We start from the raw sequence: 16,574 nt of genomic DNA, 5'->3' as shown, positions 1-16,574 counted from the left end.
TGCAACGAAAATAATCGGACGATCAGATCCCCCAGTCTGACGGCGTTTTTCAGATAAGGTCGATACTAGGTCATCTGACTGATAATACAGAGACAACTCACACAGATGTTTCGCATCCCTGGTCTTCAGTCTTTTACCGTAAGTCATAATTCGTGCATTCGGTACGTCCGCTGGGAGTAAATCTCGAGCCCACTTTGTCCCATCATCTGCTGTTGATGATCGGCAACGGTATTTCGGAAGTCCGTAGACCACTACGATACTGTGTCAAGTCATTCTTTTGAGCCTTCACAGATCTTGTTTGCTGTTGTCCAAAAGGACTACTTGATCTAAAAAGAAATGTTGTGCCGATTTTGCTTACTCTACATCTGGAAATTCAGTATCATGTTGGACAGATAGTCCCACTTGACTGTTCGAATCATCCTGAATCGATCTTCTACAAAGGTTTTCTGCCCACCGCCGCAGGAACATCGTAGAACGTGTATAAGAGCTCTCTGAGCTTCTAGAGCAACAAAAATGTCAAGGTCTTCCTTCGGCTCGGTAAGGCACCGATGTATGCGTCATACTTAGAAAGATTGGCACAATCTTATCCGTGGCTTGAGAAACGTCGATCAGCCCCGGATGTAAAACAATGAGAGGTTGCGATTTCAGAATCGATGGCAGCAAGTGCACAAGTGGTTGTTGGCATACCGTGGAGTGAAGAATAGGATGCTAAAGGCCAACGTTGACAATCTTTGGGAGGGACTTGCACAAGGCTGAGATTTTTGGTGAAGCACCATACTGATTTGAGCTTAGCCTTGGGGAAATCGTAGAGAAGATCACTACCTTCACTAAAATTTAATAATAACTTTAATGTTAAAATGTTTTAAAACAAAAGTAACTATATAATATATATAAAAAAAACTTAGTAAAAAATATTATCTTAGTATAGTAAAGTATTAAAATACTAGTTATATATACTTATTTTAAAAAAAGTTATATTTCTTATTTTTAAATTTTTAAATAATAAGAAATATAGTATTATAAACCTTATATAGTAAAGTATTAAGAATAGAAATAGAAAAAAAAGACTTAAAAGATTAAATATCTTTATAATAGAATATTAAAATAGAAAATTTATTTCTTAAAACTAAGTATTTATTAGAGAAAAGTTTTTAAAAAATAGTAATATTATATTATAAAAGATAAGATTATAGTAATAAGAGTATATTACTTACTAGATAGGATAAAAGCTATATAATAGAATATAGGTATAGCTTCTATACTTTATATAAAAATTTGAAATTATCTAGCCGCTAATTTTATCCGGTCACCAGGGCATCTCTTCTAACTCAATAGGGTTTCAGATAGAAGAGACGGATCAAACTCCACATCAGATCTTCTCATACATGCGCACGAGGGCCGTGTTCAAATCTTCTGTCCGATGCGGGTAGGGGCTTGGCGCCAAACATCGGACAGGACGGGAGTACCTAAGGTACACGGTCCGCTTTAGCTTGGCAGCTGAAACCGCATGAAATAGCATTTGTTCGGTGGCTTTTGATTTTTGCAGGTTTAATCGTAGGTCTTCCTGTTAATTGTATTATATTGCTTGGGTAGGGGTGCTTGAAACATTCAATGAAATGTATCTTGAAGTTCTAAAATAAATCTCTCTTCGATCGTCTCAAGTGACTCCTTCAATCTTGGAACGGAGTATTATTGGAGCAACGACGCATTTTTTTGGACGTACATGAGATCATGTCCTGGACATCAGAAGAAGATCAAGAACCAGCCAAGCTCATCCTAACATTTTTTTCGAAATCAAGGCCGAGCACTGCAGTAATAGATTCCCAAGTGACTCCAGAGCGCGATCCCTTTGACCTTCACCAGATCGGGGGGGAGACCCTTTTGAAAGGCTAAAAGCGCCCATCGTGACGGAAATCTTGAGTAAAGCCACTTCAAATGATTACAAGGCTGTATGCTCAAGTATCCAACGTCAACGGCCGGATGTACGGCGTCTCAGCCCACATGTCTGGCAATATAAATACAATATCCAGCCGCCTTTACCAAATCTCTCGCAAGTTCGGCAGAGCAAAAACTTCAGAATCCACGAATCAATCCATGAATGTGAAGTAATTTTCGATGCTGTACCATACCCAGCAGCTCTGCTTGACCATCGCCCGATCCGGCTTGCGCTATTTGACATGGACTCGACTTTGATCAATGAGGAAGTCATAGACGAGCTTGCTCGTACGATTGGTAAGACAGATGTTGTCAGTGCCATTACAGCCAGGGCAATGAATGGCGAAATCGATTTCGCTACTTCATTGCGAGAGCGTGTTACCATGCTGGAAGGCGTGAGAGCCGATGTATGGGATGGGCTGAAGCAGGTTGTGACGATAGCCAGCGGAGCGAGGGAGCTTATTCAAGGGTTGAAGGACAAGGGTGTCATCACCGGAGTCATAAGCGGCGGTTTTGCCCCCATGGCTGAATGGTTGAAGGAAGAGCTGGGTTTGGATTATGCTTTTGCAAATCATGTAAGTCAAGTATCCACTCTCTATTTCCGTTTGATGCAAGTCACCCTCGTTTCTTTTCTACGATCCAGAACCTCAGTCCTCTAGGAGAGACTGTAAGAGAAAGATGTGGCTGAATTGCACCATCAGCTTCTTACATGCCCTTCTACTTCGTCACATCCATACCCTCACCTTACCGGAACTCTTTCTCCAGATCATCCGATCATTACTCCGGAGTTGAAGAAGGAGACACTTGTTCGTTTGGCCACGCAACATGAGGTGGCTTTGTCAGAGACGCTTGCGGTCGGTGACGGCTCCAACGATCTACTCATGCTGCATGCTGCTGGTATCGGTGTGGCATACAATGCCAAAAGCTCAGTCCAGGAGAAAGCACCGATGCGTCTAAATGGAGGCAGCCTGGCGGACTTATTATATCTGTTTGGAAGTCGATAGGGATCTTTGCCCATCAGTCTCTTCTTTCAGGATATGACAATCCTGAGTCATGACTATCAGTGCTGTTCGACATAGGATCCAACGAAATGAATATGGTATGTTCCTGATAAATTCAACTATCTGCAAGATCATTAGCTTGATCAAAGCAAGCTGCTTCAGAAGCAGCCTTATGAACACCTTTGCTATCAAGTCATATATCATACCTCCCATTCTTACGAAGCGCAAGCAAACAATTGCTTCGCAACGCCCAACAATACCCAGACCCATTGCCTCACCCAAAATAATGCACGCCTTTAGACCTCCCTTTTCACATGATCTCACACCCTCTACCACCCTTGTCACTCCCCTTTCCCTTTCCTTTCACACTCAACGCCACTCTCGCGGCCTCCGTAAACGCCTCATTGACCCCTCTATTCCTCTTCGCCGAGCACTCCAAATATCTCAACGCCTGTATGCTCTTCGCGACATCCAACCCCCGTTTATAATCAATCGTCTCTTTCGGCCGTGCCATTCCCGCTCCCTCTTCTTCCTCCTCATCCGCATGCGACTCTCTCAAATCGCACTTTAGCGCCACGAGCACGAGTTTCACGCCCGCGCAATTCTCCGCTATTTCGCCCACCCATTTTGATTCTACGTTTTCGAGAGAGTCTTTGCTGTCGACGCTGAAGCAGAGCATGATGGTGTGAGTGTCGTCGTAGGAGAGAGAGCGCAGGCGGTCGAACTCTTCTTGGCCGGCGGTGTCCCAGAGGGAGAGCTCGATGTGGTTGCCGTCGACGAAGATGTCTAGGTGAAAGACTTAGAAGCTGGTGGTAGATAGAAAAGGGGAAGGGTGTACCGTGGACATAGTTCTCAAAGACTGTGGGCTCGTAGACTGTGGGAAAGTACCTGCGTGAAGGCGCTTTAGCTGCCAGATCTTGTGGCCATTGGCAGCGTATTTACTTACCCTCGCGTGAAAACGTTCAATAATGATGTTTTTCCACATGCACCATCGCCCCTAAGGATTGAATATATCAGCAAGATGCGCCGCAGGGAGCTATCTGGAGGTAGCGTACAGCAGAACGAGTTTCCTCTGGACGGTCTTGTTTCCGCCACAGAGAGGCATTGTGGATGCAAATGCAGGTGATTAGGGAGCTGTGTGGAGCTAGCAATATGTGTATGTTGTAATGAGCGACATGAATGAGGATATGCGACTGCAATGGTTGTTAATTGGCGGTTGCGGAGGTGGACTCAACTGGGCCTTAGCCCTGTCAAAATGATCCGCAGTGCCTGGTTAGCCTTTTTTGGAAAGCGTTACGATTGCGTTGCCTCTTTTAGTACCAGCTTGCTTCCCATACATACACGGAGGAAGAATGTACATCTTAGGCGTTATGATAGATGGTCGAACGTGGAACAAGCCATCTCATGTTTCGAGAATAATAGGAATGTACAGTAACCCCGACGAAACAGTTTCGCTACCATCAGTGAAATGCATCTCAGAATGTGTCCGCCATAGTCTTCAAAAGGCAAAGCTTTACATCATGAGAGGATGGGAAGTTAATCGAGATCCGGATGGACTTGCGAGCATCAATCATTTTGCAAGTACCGCTATTGCTCGCCCAGCAGCCAATAAGACATATCCCAGAGACGGTTTCCGAGCTTTTCAAGAAGGCAGTGTCAAGTTTCCCGTTGACAAAATTGCGCAGCAAACTCCTCTTGTACATGGCAGAAAATGCTGAGCCTGATGCTAGAAAGTTGAAGAACTCGGCGTCACTGGATGCAAGTATATCTTGGACGCCCTTCGACCTAATGATGACTGTCATCTTGCGTGATCATGCCGTAGACTGTCGAGGCTGTGGAAAGACGGAGGTCGTTACACCAACTGTTCCGTGTCTAAACTGCATTTCCAGTGATAGGATTGGTTCCTCCCGCCACGTCGCCCAACTACTTGTCTTCTCTTTGAGTGTTGCACATAGACCAGTGGTTTTAAACGGGCCAATGTAATCAAAGAAGAAATATGTTCAATTGATGATGCATAATTCTGTAGTAAGTTGGGGTATCTTTCTCGCTCATGATCTTTTCAATCCTTCGGCTGCTATTGAGCCCTTCTCCTTCCTTCATTTGGTACTGGAAATCTTCTTGGTAGCACGATAGGTTTCCTCCTAGCTCTTTCATATGCTTCCGTCACTTCCCTCGAGACTCCTTCTGTCCGTATGACAGCGCCTATGGACATGAAGAATCTGAAAGATGAAAGCCGCCATTAGCTATATTCACCCTTGAAGTGATGGTCTGGGGTCGCGCATACCCGAACGTAGCTCCTGATCCTAACATATACTGCGACAAAAGCCGCATTGGTCCTTGCGTCCCGCCACCATATCTCATGATTGTAAAACCGCCTGCGTGCTGTTTTAGCCACTTGATTTTCCCAATTCGACCTGAGTTTCGCACCCCATAGAAATCCCATGATAAGACCCACAGCTATAGTCTCGTCAATCCTGTTATTAAGCTCAGACTCCCATAGCGACATACAGCCTCCCATCATTCCGCCCATTTTCACTGTTCGACGCATTAGCGATGAGATGAGGGGCGCTGGTGATTTCCTTACACTTGTCAAACGTAGATGGTGCCCGCCGTTGGCCTCCACCCTGCCCGGGGGATGGCATAGCAATAGGCATGGATTGCAAAGGGATATTGTCTATGTCTTTGCAAGGTTGTGCAAGTACTGATGCTACTCACTCAAAGCTTCCAAGTCTAGGACGACAGGCCTTATTTCCGGGATTTATCCGAAGCAGTCACGTGCCGTGCGGTCCAGCCGGTTGCTACTTCCAACATAGACCGTGCCTCACCGAAGCGCTTTGGTACCCATTGATATAGAACATCTCCCGCCTCGAGGTGATTAGCATAGAATTCTAGGAAGACTCGAGTCCTGTTGTGGTTGAAAATCCGGCTTCTTTGTCTCAATCTGAAGGCTCGGTGCCGGGGCTTGGCAAAAATTCAGGATCCCTCCTAATGGCTACCCCTCAAGAGGACACCCCATAGCCAGATATCTTGTCAAACGAACGTTGCCATATCAGTCACTCGACGCATCGAATTTAGGAGAAGAATGTGATGGACCGTCTGTGAGGGTTGAAGTTAATGCGAGATCTACCTGGATGATCGCGTGAACGACTGCTTAAAACTCAATCCACCAAGCCGAGTAAAGAGACATACCACGCGTGGGAGAGGTGCCGGAGGAGGACGGGTCTATGAAAAGGCTACCATTCACGTCGCATTCACAATCTGGCGTCTTTATCGATAGAAGAAATCGCTCTTCTTGGAATCAGGCCTGATGACGGCCGTGGCGTCTCCTCCTAGTCAACATCCTCTACCGCGCTGGCATTCCGAGAACAATGGAGGAGATACTCTTGATTCTATGACTGCAGAAGAGGTTCATCGTTTGCTCATAGCACCAAAGAAGGAACAGAGTCGGTCCGATTCGGGATATACAAACGGGACTCCCATCCTTGGGACGCCAATTGATGATTTCCCTCAAATCGACTCTGTTACATCCAATGAGCAAGGTGGCTGGGGGCCGAGAAAAAAAGCAGCCAAATTCTGGCCCACGTCAAAGCCGGAAGTGGGGCCCAGAATGCCTACGGCAGCAAACCAAGTGATAACCACTCCTTCTTCGGGTCAAGCAGCCGCTTCAACCACAAACTCACTTCACCAGCAATCACCACTGCCATCTCCCATACAAGCTCACATGCAACCAAATGGAGCCAGATCAGACTACTCGTCAGCGCAGCGAAATGATCCAGCTGTCATACTCGAACTACACCCTCTGACAGGGACCTTTGAACGGAAGAGAATACAGATACCATATTTCCCAGACGTGCAAAAGATAGGTCGGCAGACTAACGCTAAAACACAGCCAGCGTCCAATAATGGATACTTCGATTCCAAAGTGTTGTCTCGACAACACGCGGAGGTGTGGGCGGAGAAAAGTGGCAAAGTTTTGATAAGAGATGTCAAGTCCTCCAACGGAACATTTGTCAATGGAACTCGACTCTCTCAAGAAAACAAGGAGTCAGAGCCTCATGAACTTCGAGAAGGTGATATGCTGGAATTAGGTATTGACATCGTGAGCGAAGACCAAAAGAGTATCGTACATCACAAAGTCTCGGCAAAAGTGGAACGTGCTGGACTGTACACCAACTCCCTGAACATATTAGACATGATGCCAATGGATCCAAATACTGGCCAACCCATATTAAGTGACGCGACAAGTGGACAGTTATCGCAGCTGAGAGTACGAGGTGGAAGTCAAGGTTCGATCGGAAATAATAGCCATATATCAGGGCAAAGCAATATGATGGGCAACCCGAATGTGCTTGGTGCACATAAACAGATGAATATGTGGATGGAGCCAATAACTGTCGAGAAGGTTGTCAAGAGATTAACAGTAAGTCAGGTAAGAAACACTGGAGGCTTCATCTGACTTGATAATAGGCCGAACTTCGACAAGCGAAGCAACAGTCACATGAACTCCATCGGACGGGTGATTTCTTCACAACTTTACTAAATCTAGAACCTGGACAAGAGCCACCCAAATCACCAAGAAAAGAGTCCGAAGAACAGCGGCAATCGCAGGCAATATCACAATCTGCGCCATGTGAAGCTCCAATACCTTTCTCACAACCTCCAGCCCCACCTCCGTCCCAGCCACTTCCTGAAAAGCCTGACAGTACCCATGCCGGTCTGACAGACGCCATCATGCAATCCGGCATCAAGAGGGTAGAAACAGAGAAACCGGCGATAGGATCCGGCTCACCGACGCGATCGGAACCTCAAAATAGCCAGATTCTATCGTTATTGGAAACGTTGAAATCCACAAAGCAGGAGCTTAGCTCGCAAAGTGAAAGAATGAAATATTTGGAAAATGCGTTGAAACGAGAGCGAAACGCTAGGGAAAAAGCAGAGAGAAGAGCACAAGCTTTATCAGGCGACCAAATGATAGATCTGAGACACGATGGTGATGGCAAAGTTGACGAAGAAGCTTTCGAACCGCCTCTCGACTCGGTTGAGCTCATGGAACAAGACCTACCCAATGGTCATGTGGACGAAGAGAACCATGCGCCCAAGAGACTACTCACGAGCCCGTCGATGGAAACTCTCAAAGATGCTGATTCCTACGAACCCGAAACTCCCAATAACGAAGCCACAAACCTCCAAGACCGCTACGAACTTCTTAAGCAAGAATTTGACCAAGCAAAAACAATGATGGAGTCTTATAAGCGCCGAGCAGAAGATGCAGAACAGTCCCAGCGACGCTTCGCCGAGCTCGTCGAGAACATACGAGCTGGCAACAACGACCACCATAAGGCGACCTCCCCACCCGCTCTCACAAGCACAGACACAACCCTCATCGGCAGCGACCACGCCGATGACGCTCTCTCAATGAGTCCAACTATTACCCAAAACGGCCCCACTCGCGGCCTCTGGAGTCCACCTGGTAAGCAGCATCAGCAAGACCTTCCAAACGGAAATGTCCTACCGCCTGGCACGAGGATACCGCCAGAGCTTGAGGCTTCTCTATCACGAGTTCTGGAGCAGCAACAACAGCGGCAGCCACACGGTCCTGGCGATGGCAAATGGGTGCAAAGCGCGCCTTATGTTTCCATGGTCGGAGTGGTACTCATAGGCGTGGGCATCATGACGTGGTTGAACGGGTGGCAGTCTGGTGGTGGCGGTGGAGGGGGTGGAGGCGGAAAGATTATTGAATAGAGCTCGATTTCCCACGCAGCTCTACAATCATCGGAACGACCGACCAAGCTTGTAGAAAGGCAATTGCCGGGAAACAGGAGGGATCGCTATCTCGGCGAGCAGAAGATATTCTCTCGCCTCACCTCCGCCCGGAACCTTCTGTCCCCTTTGCAAAGTACTAGAACTTAGCTACAGAAGCGATCTACGTGCATTAGCACAGAATGTTCATGGTATCGTTACCGAGGGACACAGGAAAAGTCCACAAAATCCTGGCTTGGCTTTGGGGTATCTTAAACCCCTTGTTAACCTTCTTCGAAACCACCGTTCCTTACACAACTCTCATACTCATCCGCTCCTCATATCATCCTCATCGCATTACGTACAGCATAGCACGGCACGGACAGGACCGCTCAGGCGAGCATGGGAAATCCACATTGAAGGCGTTCTTAATTTTTCCTCTAGGGACGTAAATACACATAGTCGCGAAATGGCATATCTTATTCACTACGTCGAATCAAGTTTCGCGAGTCCTGCAATCTCTTCATTTGTACTTCTACTTTTATACAGCTGCACTCAATCCCAGGCCTCCGTTCTGTTCCCCCCTTTCTTCTTCTTCCATACCTCAACCCTCAACCCTTGAGTGACATGCGTGGTGGCTACTCGTCAAGCAAAGCAGAGAACTCAAAATCCCAGTCCTCCGCCTCATCCATGAACGCCTTCTCCTTCGCCACCTCTAGCTCAGCGAGGACCTTTCTCTCCTTCGCGCCACCTTTACCGCCCTTACCACCCCCGTCCATTCTCCCGCTCTTCTTTTTCTTGATACGCTTCGTCTTACCTTCAGGAAATAGGTCAATATCAGTGTCTCTATCGTCTGACCCCTGGACCTCCGGCACATCCAACGTGCAATTCTCCGTAGGTTTAGGGACGGTGTCAGTATCCCAGCGAGCCCGCCTACGTCTACGGCGGATTGAGACTGCAGGGCTGAGTGTTAGTAGAGCGGCGGGGATGTGCGAGGAGGAGACAGTGAAATTTTTGGGTGCGGGAGCTGGCGAGGTGCTCGCGACATCTCTGACGTTGACGTTGTTGGGAATTGCTGGTGGTGGCTGTGGTGGCGGCGAAAGGCGACAATCGGCGTCTTCGTGGATAGCGAAGGGTGGTGGATCAGGTTTGAGCGATGGGTAAACAATGATACCCTTTTTGTGGGGGTCGGAGTTGTCGCTGCTGGACGCTGAGTGATAGACAGGGACAGGTGTGGAAGGTGGAGCGGTCGGCAGACGTTGTCGGCGTTTTGGAGGGAGGGAAAGGTGGCCGTGAGGCGTGCTGGGGTGGGCGAAGCGAGTGGGTGTCTTGGGTGTTTGAGAAATTATGCGGTGTCTGCTGGGGATGCGAAAACGAGAGGGTGTGGAGATAGCGCTGTAAGTTACTGGTGGGTGCGGTGGGGATAAGCGATAGGTCGGTGAGATGTTCTCTTTGGAGCTGGACGTTCTCGTGGCGGTAGGCTTTGAGAATGGGACGCTTGAATCTAAGCCTGCAACCCTGAGTAGAGATGTTTTTGGATCCTGTGCCCCTTCCAAGCCAGTGAGCCAAGCGTCAATGTCAGCGTGGTTGGTTTCTCCATGGTCAGCGTCAGCTCTGAATAGTGGCAATGGTATTCCTCCTTCTCCGTCTTCGGAGCTGGTGTCAGCCTTCTGTTGTTCTGGTGGCGAACTTGAGTAAACCTGGTCAGCACTGCAGTCGTCCGCTAGGTTCCAGGCATCTGGCCTGGTCATGCGTGCAGCATAGCCACTACTGAATGGCTCCACAGGGCCTTCAATATCATGGTTCTCGCCTGGTGACGCGTATTGAGGGTACTTTGGTGGACTCCGGTAACTGTAAGGGCTTCTGACACTTGTACCTAGCTGACCAAACCTTGTATTGCGAGCTTGCATTAGGGGTAAGCGAGATCTTTTCGAATTAGGCGAGGCTTGCGTGCGTAATGGAGGCCTGCGATGCAATTCCATCGCCGCATCCTGATATAACTTCCAAATCCTATCGCTTTGACTTGGGCTAGCTACAGGCCTGTTGAGATCAGGGTGATGCCTTTGTTTCCTCGCACTGTTTGCGAGTGACCCATTTAGTGTATCTAGAATACTAAGGTTGGGGCTTGGTAGACCACTTCCTCCTTCGATTTGATATTCTGGATCTGACAATCAGCCGCTACGGCGTGAAGTCGACACATGGCTTTCGATCACCTACTTGCAGCCTGTGGAGGCTCGTCTCTGGCGTCATTGATCCGGCCGTTGCCAGATGCCCGTGATGGGATCGACATCGTGGCGAAAGGCTTGTGATGCTGTGCCTCCTTGCATCCAACGGTGTTTCAGGTCGAAAAGGCCTTCGTCGGTGGCCCAAGGCGGGGTCTTCGGTTTGGAAGGGAAATGCGGAGTCGTCTGTGTAGATTGTTGCGAGCAGATAATGCAGAATGTAACGCTGTCCAAGAATGAAAGCTTTGGAAATCTTGTAGCAAGCGAAATGTTGGACATAGCTTACATGCATAACAAGATATCTTCTGTTGCTGCAGTGAAAAGGGGTGCAAGGAAGGCGCAACCATTCAGCAGCAGGGGGAGAACGCATCTCTCGCATCTCTCAAGTGCTTTCGCTTACCTCGTTGTGCCAGAGAGCCATGCATCTCAGGGAGCTCGTGGACGCGATGAAGATGTTGGTCTGCCCAGACGCCGATTGCTCTGTGCGGCATAAGCGACTGACTCCCTCGGACGATGCCTCGATGCTCTCCTCAATATGCATGAGGTTGCAAGTAGGCAAGCATTCAAGTATTGCATTCAGCGAACAGCCTTGTAATTAGTACGTCTTTTGCAAAACACCCTCGGCAGACCTATGGAGCTCGATCGGCTTCTCCCACCCTGGGTTGGCCTTTGGAAGGATCATAACATAATAATGTCTTTGCACATGAATAGTACTCGCACCCTTTGCGATTCCGGAATAAGAGAAATCTGGCGCTGAAGGACGCTTTGGGAAGCAGGGCAGTGGCTGTGCAGGTGCACGCCTCTCATGCTTACAGTCACCAACGACATCTCAACACGGTCGTTTACCTGTGCCACGCTGACACGACGGAAGGAAGAGGTACGCTATTCTCGATGCACCCAGCGGTAGCGGGGAGGTGGATGGAGAGAATGGTTCGACGAATAGTGAGCGAGTTCGGATGTAGTTGAATCACCCAAACTGGCCAGGCACTTTGCGGTCCAGAATGCCGGCAAGGAAGGGCGGGGTCAATCTTGAAACGAAGAGCGCAAGAAGGATCGTTGGTGTCACAAGTAACGGAATGTGCTTCATGAGTCGCTTGAGCTGGAGACACAGGGTATCAAGGTAGGTCGCGCGGCAGTCCAACCCGGTCGTACAATCTACCTTTTGTCCTAGAGTACGAGGTGAATAACCCGATTACTCAGACGATTCTTCTGGCAACATCAATTTCTTCGCGAGCCGAGATTCCGAACGGAAGCCAAATAATGCTGGCCGTCGGATGGAAGGGTGGGTGGAAGGCGTAAATGGCGTGGATGGCGAGGTGGCTGCAGGAGGGAAGGATTGAAACGAATGACTTGTCAGATCTCTGTTTCAAGATGGAACTCCCTCTGACTGATGGCGGACATGAGTAGCCGCCAGAGGCTCAATAGGTCTCCTTCAACGAACCTCTCGGCAGGTCTATACGACGACTTTCCCATACGAGAAAAGCCCGGAGCAAGGCAGAGGCATGGCATGGCACGTGTCACGAAGTTGGAGCTTTACCAAGCACGAGAATAATCAACGATCAATCATCACGGTGCCACACGCCACACCCTCCGACTCAGAGTTCAACGTTCAGAGCTCAAGGCAGACGGCGACTGCAGCCCCTCGCCCAAACACGTTAAAGGCCGAGAAACGGTGGTAACCCTGCCGCGCCGGCTTGTGGAGTGCTGATGAACCTTCCAATCACACGTTGCATATGCAATCTGCATTTATCTGAAGGGCAAGATGGAACGACTGCCAATCTCACCAGTGCGGGCTAAATATGAAATCCTCAAGGCTAATTGAGTGCTAATACTGCTAATACTGCTAATACTGCTAGTGTGAAGCGCCTAAATGAGCTGCACATCCGAAATACCCATCGCTAGAACTAGCTTCCAGAGAGCTGGCCCAGAATGCGACTCTGAGACTGCTGTGCCTTTCCCATTCATCGCCATACTTTCTTGTGACAATATTCCTTCTTAATGCTCACTGTACTTTGTACATATTCGCTTCTGCTTTGTGCATACACCCTGTTGCCCTTTTGATAGCATAATCTGACTTCAATTGATCTTTCTGTTTGCATTCTGCCTCCACCCATTTTTCGACAACATTACGGCCCCCCTTGTTCTGCCGCGTCTTTGGCCCGCATGTCCAACAATACACCTTCGACTCGATCTAGCTGACCCATCCCATCTGTCGTCTTTCGGCTGCTGGCATCTCACCATACGTCTGACGTTGACTGACCCTCGTCGCCAACCGCTTACCAATTGAGACCAATAAAGACTCATGGCCGGCACAGTCACAGCTAATTTTGATATATAATCCAGCCTGAAGATTATACGTATTTTGGGCCGGCCTAGACGCCGCAACGTGCATTGGTTGTTCAACCTTCTTTGTCCGAACCTTTTGCTGTACATAGCCATCTTTATCCTTTTCCGCGAGGAGAGTCCGACAACCTTGCAAGATCATCATCGGTGCACAAATCAATTCGAAGGGCGAAGGTGAAAGCAGCGATACAGAAAGCCACATCATGAGGTAGTCCACAGAGTGTGACCACCCTGTACCTGAGAGAAGTGGGAGGAGATGGAGTCTGAGGAACGGGAAGGCAGATGGCAGTACGATGACGGACAAAGGACGAATATTGAAAGAAGTCCAGGCGGGTCGGTGAAGCGAGCAAGAGAGCGAGCTGCCGCTGGCTTAGGCTTGGAAGATCCTCCTCCTCTACCAACAATGAGTCAACAAGGCTCCATCAGCCCTCTCAGACCTTCTCCGCGAAGATCTCCCCAGAAAACTCCCCCAAAATCATCGTCTCCAGTCTCACCAACGGAGCCTCAGCGACAGCCACCTCAAAGACCGCCACGGCCAAACTTTGTACCTCCAATGCTCCAGAACCCAACAAGTCAACCTTCGACGAATTACTGGGAGGACAGTCATGCCACCCTCTCCGGTTATTCCAGCTCATCTCGCCCAACCACTACATCAAGCATTTCAACCGCCAGTATACCGGACTTCCCGCCTATTCCAAGCATGCCCTCAATGCCTCCTCCAAGCTTCCAAACCCCCCTACGTCGTAACCTCGGTCCACCTCCGTCTGCAAGAAGAGGCGCTTCGTCATATTATTCGCAAACATCGTTCGTCCCTCCTATACCTGAAGAGATGTCGGACCCGCACAGCTCGTACGCCTCCAGCGGTGTCGTGCCGGAAAGCTGGGGCGACGGACCTCCCGAATACTACATGGGCACGGGTATAGAAGAGGAGGACGAAGAGGAAGCTGATGATCGGAGCATGCGTCCATCAGAAGACAGCAGTGGTCGGCAGTCCAAAAACAGCGACTACGGGGAAACAACTAACCTAGTGAAAGGACCTCCTCGGACAAAACCCCTACAGCCGTTCATGGAGACGATAGAAAGCGGTGATGAGTCAGCATCTCAAAGCTCGAGTGGGCGCAGGGGCAGGAGGGAGCTCGACTGGCAAGCTAGGCAAGATGAGAGATTCCGACAAGGTCCTGGAGTCATCGATCCTATTGGACGGCACAATTTTCGTGGTGGGGGAAATTTGCAGCATCCGTACTCAGGTTATGCTAGCGACGCCACATTCCTCGACTCGCCTCGATCTGGCTCTCCGCCAGTACCAAAACCCCTCCCGCTGAACACGGGCTCCTCCAAAGGCTCTCCTGTCGACCCACGTATTGGTGCAATCATGAGCAACCTCGAGAAAGGCGGGGCAATAGGGTCGAGTAGAGGGACATCACCAGGGCTATCAAGGGCCCCTTCGGTCGACGACAGAAGCAGTAGGCGTCCCCCTCCATTGAACCTAGAGCCTCAGCCTGGAAACAAAACCCCCGGTCGATCAAGTCAGTCGAGCCTGCCAGAGCTCATCAGAAGAGCAACCCGACTAGCTACACAGCTTGATCGGGGCAAGACAACCAGCAGAGTCGGCGTGCTTGATATGCTGAACAAGAAAGATATGGAAAGAAGGGACAGGGATGAGAAAGGCTCACGGGACGGGTCAATCTCAGATATGCTGGCTGCTTTTCCATCGCCAACTCCTACAGCATCACCTGGATTTAGCAAGCCAGTAGGCTGGGGCGCTGCTTCTCCGCATGGCAAATCGAATTTGTCAAGGGCTCAGACTGTAACCTATGGCTCCTCGAGATCTCGGCAGACTCATCGTCGGGGACGTCGGTGCTGCGGAATGCCAATCTGGGCCTTCATACTCCTACTCATCATTCTCCTACTGCTCATCGCTGCCGCCGTCGTCATCCCTGTCACACTCGTCGTTATACCCAAACAAAACAAAGCCTCCAACCCAACAGCCGAAAGCTGCAAGACAAGTAATGCATGCCTGAACGGCGGAGTTTCCGTTGTTTTGAACAAACAATGCCATTGCATCTGCTCCGGCCGACATACAGGCGCCACCTGCAACCAAGATCCTGATACCGATTGCACAACAACCAGTATCCAAGTCCAAAACTCTACCACATCCCCAGTGTTCAATTACCCCGACGCAACTCTTGGTCTCAGCATCCCCCGCATTCTCGAAGCCGCACAAGCCAACTTTTCCATCACTCTTTCCGGCTGGCGCATAGCCGCCCTCTTCAACTACAATAACCAAACCTGCACAAACGAAAACGCCCTCATAACCTTCAACTCCAAATCCATAAAACCCAAAGCCCGGAGGCGGCGGAAGCAACGCTCTCTCCTCCAGTCCCTCTTCCACCCTCACTCAGAAGACCAAGACCCCCTCGACGACAGCCCCACCCTCGTATCCCACCCCTCCAAATCTAAAACCCTCCGCGCCCGTGCCTCCGCCCAATCCTCCAACGGCATCGTCTTCGCCCCCGGCACGGCCCCAGGCGAGACAGGCACGACGCCCGCCTCTTCAAGCCCAACCTTCGCCTCCTCCCCTACCGACAACACGCCATCGATGTCCACGAAACCCATCACGCCCCTGATCCTCGACTTCGCTCGCACGGCTGTCCTCTTCGTCTTGCAGGAGACGGGGGATCTAGGCCAAGCCACCACCGCGATGACGAAAATAAATGTTTTGCTCGGCGGGGACGATCCGCCTGCTAACAGTACGGTGGAGACGGGGCAGCAGAGTCTGGGGAGTCAGGGTCTCACGGTCGATCTTGGGGCGCTGACGGTGGGTTTTGGAAATGGGACACTTTTTGGGGGAAAGGGGGGGACTGTATGATTTTCAGGACCGGATTTGGCTTTAATTGGTCGATTGATTGGTCGTTTGGTAGCTTTGATACCCCTTCTTTGCAAATTTTCGCAATTGTCGTTTTCGAGTGGGTCATATACATGTACACGTACGTACATACATACGACCAGACGGTCCTTTCATTCATCTGTAACACTGGCTAGGGGAGAAGGCGTTGGCATCATGAATGCATCAGCAAGCAAGCGAAAGAAATGCATTGCTTATTTCTAGGAACGATCGATCGATCAATATGTATACACTACACGGTGAAGGACACGAACATCTTGGGGGGGGATCTAGATATGTATATAACATGACTTATAAACGCACTTCTTCAAATTCTTTCATTGTTTTGCATTTTTCCTTCGTTCGTTTGCTCGTGTTAATATTCCTGAACAGCAATCGTGTCTCTGAGGCAGCTCAGCTTAGCTTAGCGAAGGGAGTGGAAGGGGCACC

The 16,574-nt window shown here is 49.5% G+C and overlaps 5 protein-coding genes across 5 annotated transcripts; 3 read left to right on the top strand and 2 right to left on the bottom strand.

Moving 5' to 3' along the window:
- Positions 1-2,177: 2,177 nt before the first annotated feature.
- KY384_001130 (uncharacterized protein) lies at positions 2,178-2,939 on the top strand (the record flags this gene model as incomplete). Its single annotated transcript, XM_044809662.1, has 2 exons — positions 2,178-2,510; positions 2,637-2,939. 2 exons carry the CDS (start codon positions 2,178-2,180, stop codon positions 2,937-2,939), a joined length of 636 nt encoding a protein of 211 aa, XP_044673569.1.
- Positions 2,940-3,246: 307 nt separating this feature from the next.
- On the bottom strand, positions 3,247-4,041 carry RHO3 (Rho GTPase; the record flags this gene model as incomplete). Its single annotated transcript, XM_044809661.1, has 4 exons — positions 3,247-3,722; positions 3,775-3,824; positions 3,883-3,933; positions 3,992-4,041. 4 exons carry the CDS (start codon positions 4,039-4,041, stop codon positions 3,247-3,249), a joined length of 627 nt encoding a protein of 208 aa, XP_044673568.1.
- A 2,202-nt stretch (positions 4,042-6,243) lies between these two features.
- On the top strand, positions 6,244-8,678 carry KY384_001128 (uncharacterized protein; the record flags this gene model as incomplete). Its single annotated transcript, XM_044809660.1, has 2 exons — positions 6,244-7,356; positions 7,404-8,678. 2 exons carry the CDS (start codon positions 6,244-6,246, stop codon positions 8,676-8,678), a joined length of 2,388 nt encoding a protein of 795 aa, XP_044673567.1.
- Positions 8,679-9,313: 635 nt separating this feature from the next.
- KY384_001127 (uncharacterized protein) lies at positions 9,314-10,965 on the bottom strand (the record flags this gene model as incomplete). The annotated part of the gene is made up of 2 exons (XM_044809659.1): positions 9,314-10,833; positions 10,893-10,965. 2 exons carry the CDS (start codon positions 10,963-10,965, stop codon positions 9,314-9,316), a joined length of 1,593 nt encoding a protein of 530 aa, XP_044673566.1.
- Positions 10,966-13,643: 2,678 nt separating this feature from the next.
- KY384_001126 (uncharacterized protein) lies at positions 13,644-16,109 on the top strand (the record flags this gene model as incomplete). The annotated part of the gene is made up of 1 exon (XM_044809658.1): positions 13,644-16,109. The coding sequence occupies one exon, from the start codon at positions 13,644-13,646 to the stop codon at positions 16,107-16,109; it is 2,466 nt and encodes an 821-aa protein (XP_044673565.1).
- Between the last annotated feature and the right edge of the window lie 465 nt (positions 16,110-16,574).

This window comes from Bacidia gigantensis (assembly GCF_019456465.1).
Source record: "Bacidia gigantensis strain McMullin 20006 chromosome Unknown contig_125, whole genome shotgun sequence".
NCBI classification, from domain to species: Eukaryota; Fungi; Ascomycota; class Lecanoromycetes; order Lecanorales; family Ramalinaceae; genus Bacidia; species Bacidia gigantensis.
Note: the sequence above shows the minus strand (reverse complement) of the source record. Positions and strands in the feature narration are given on the sequence as shown.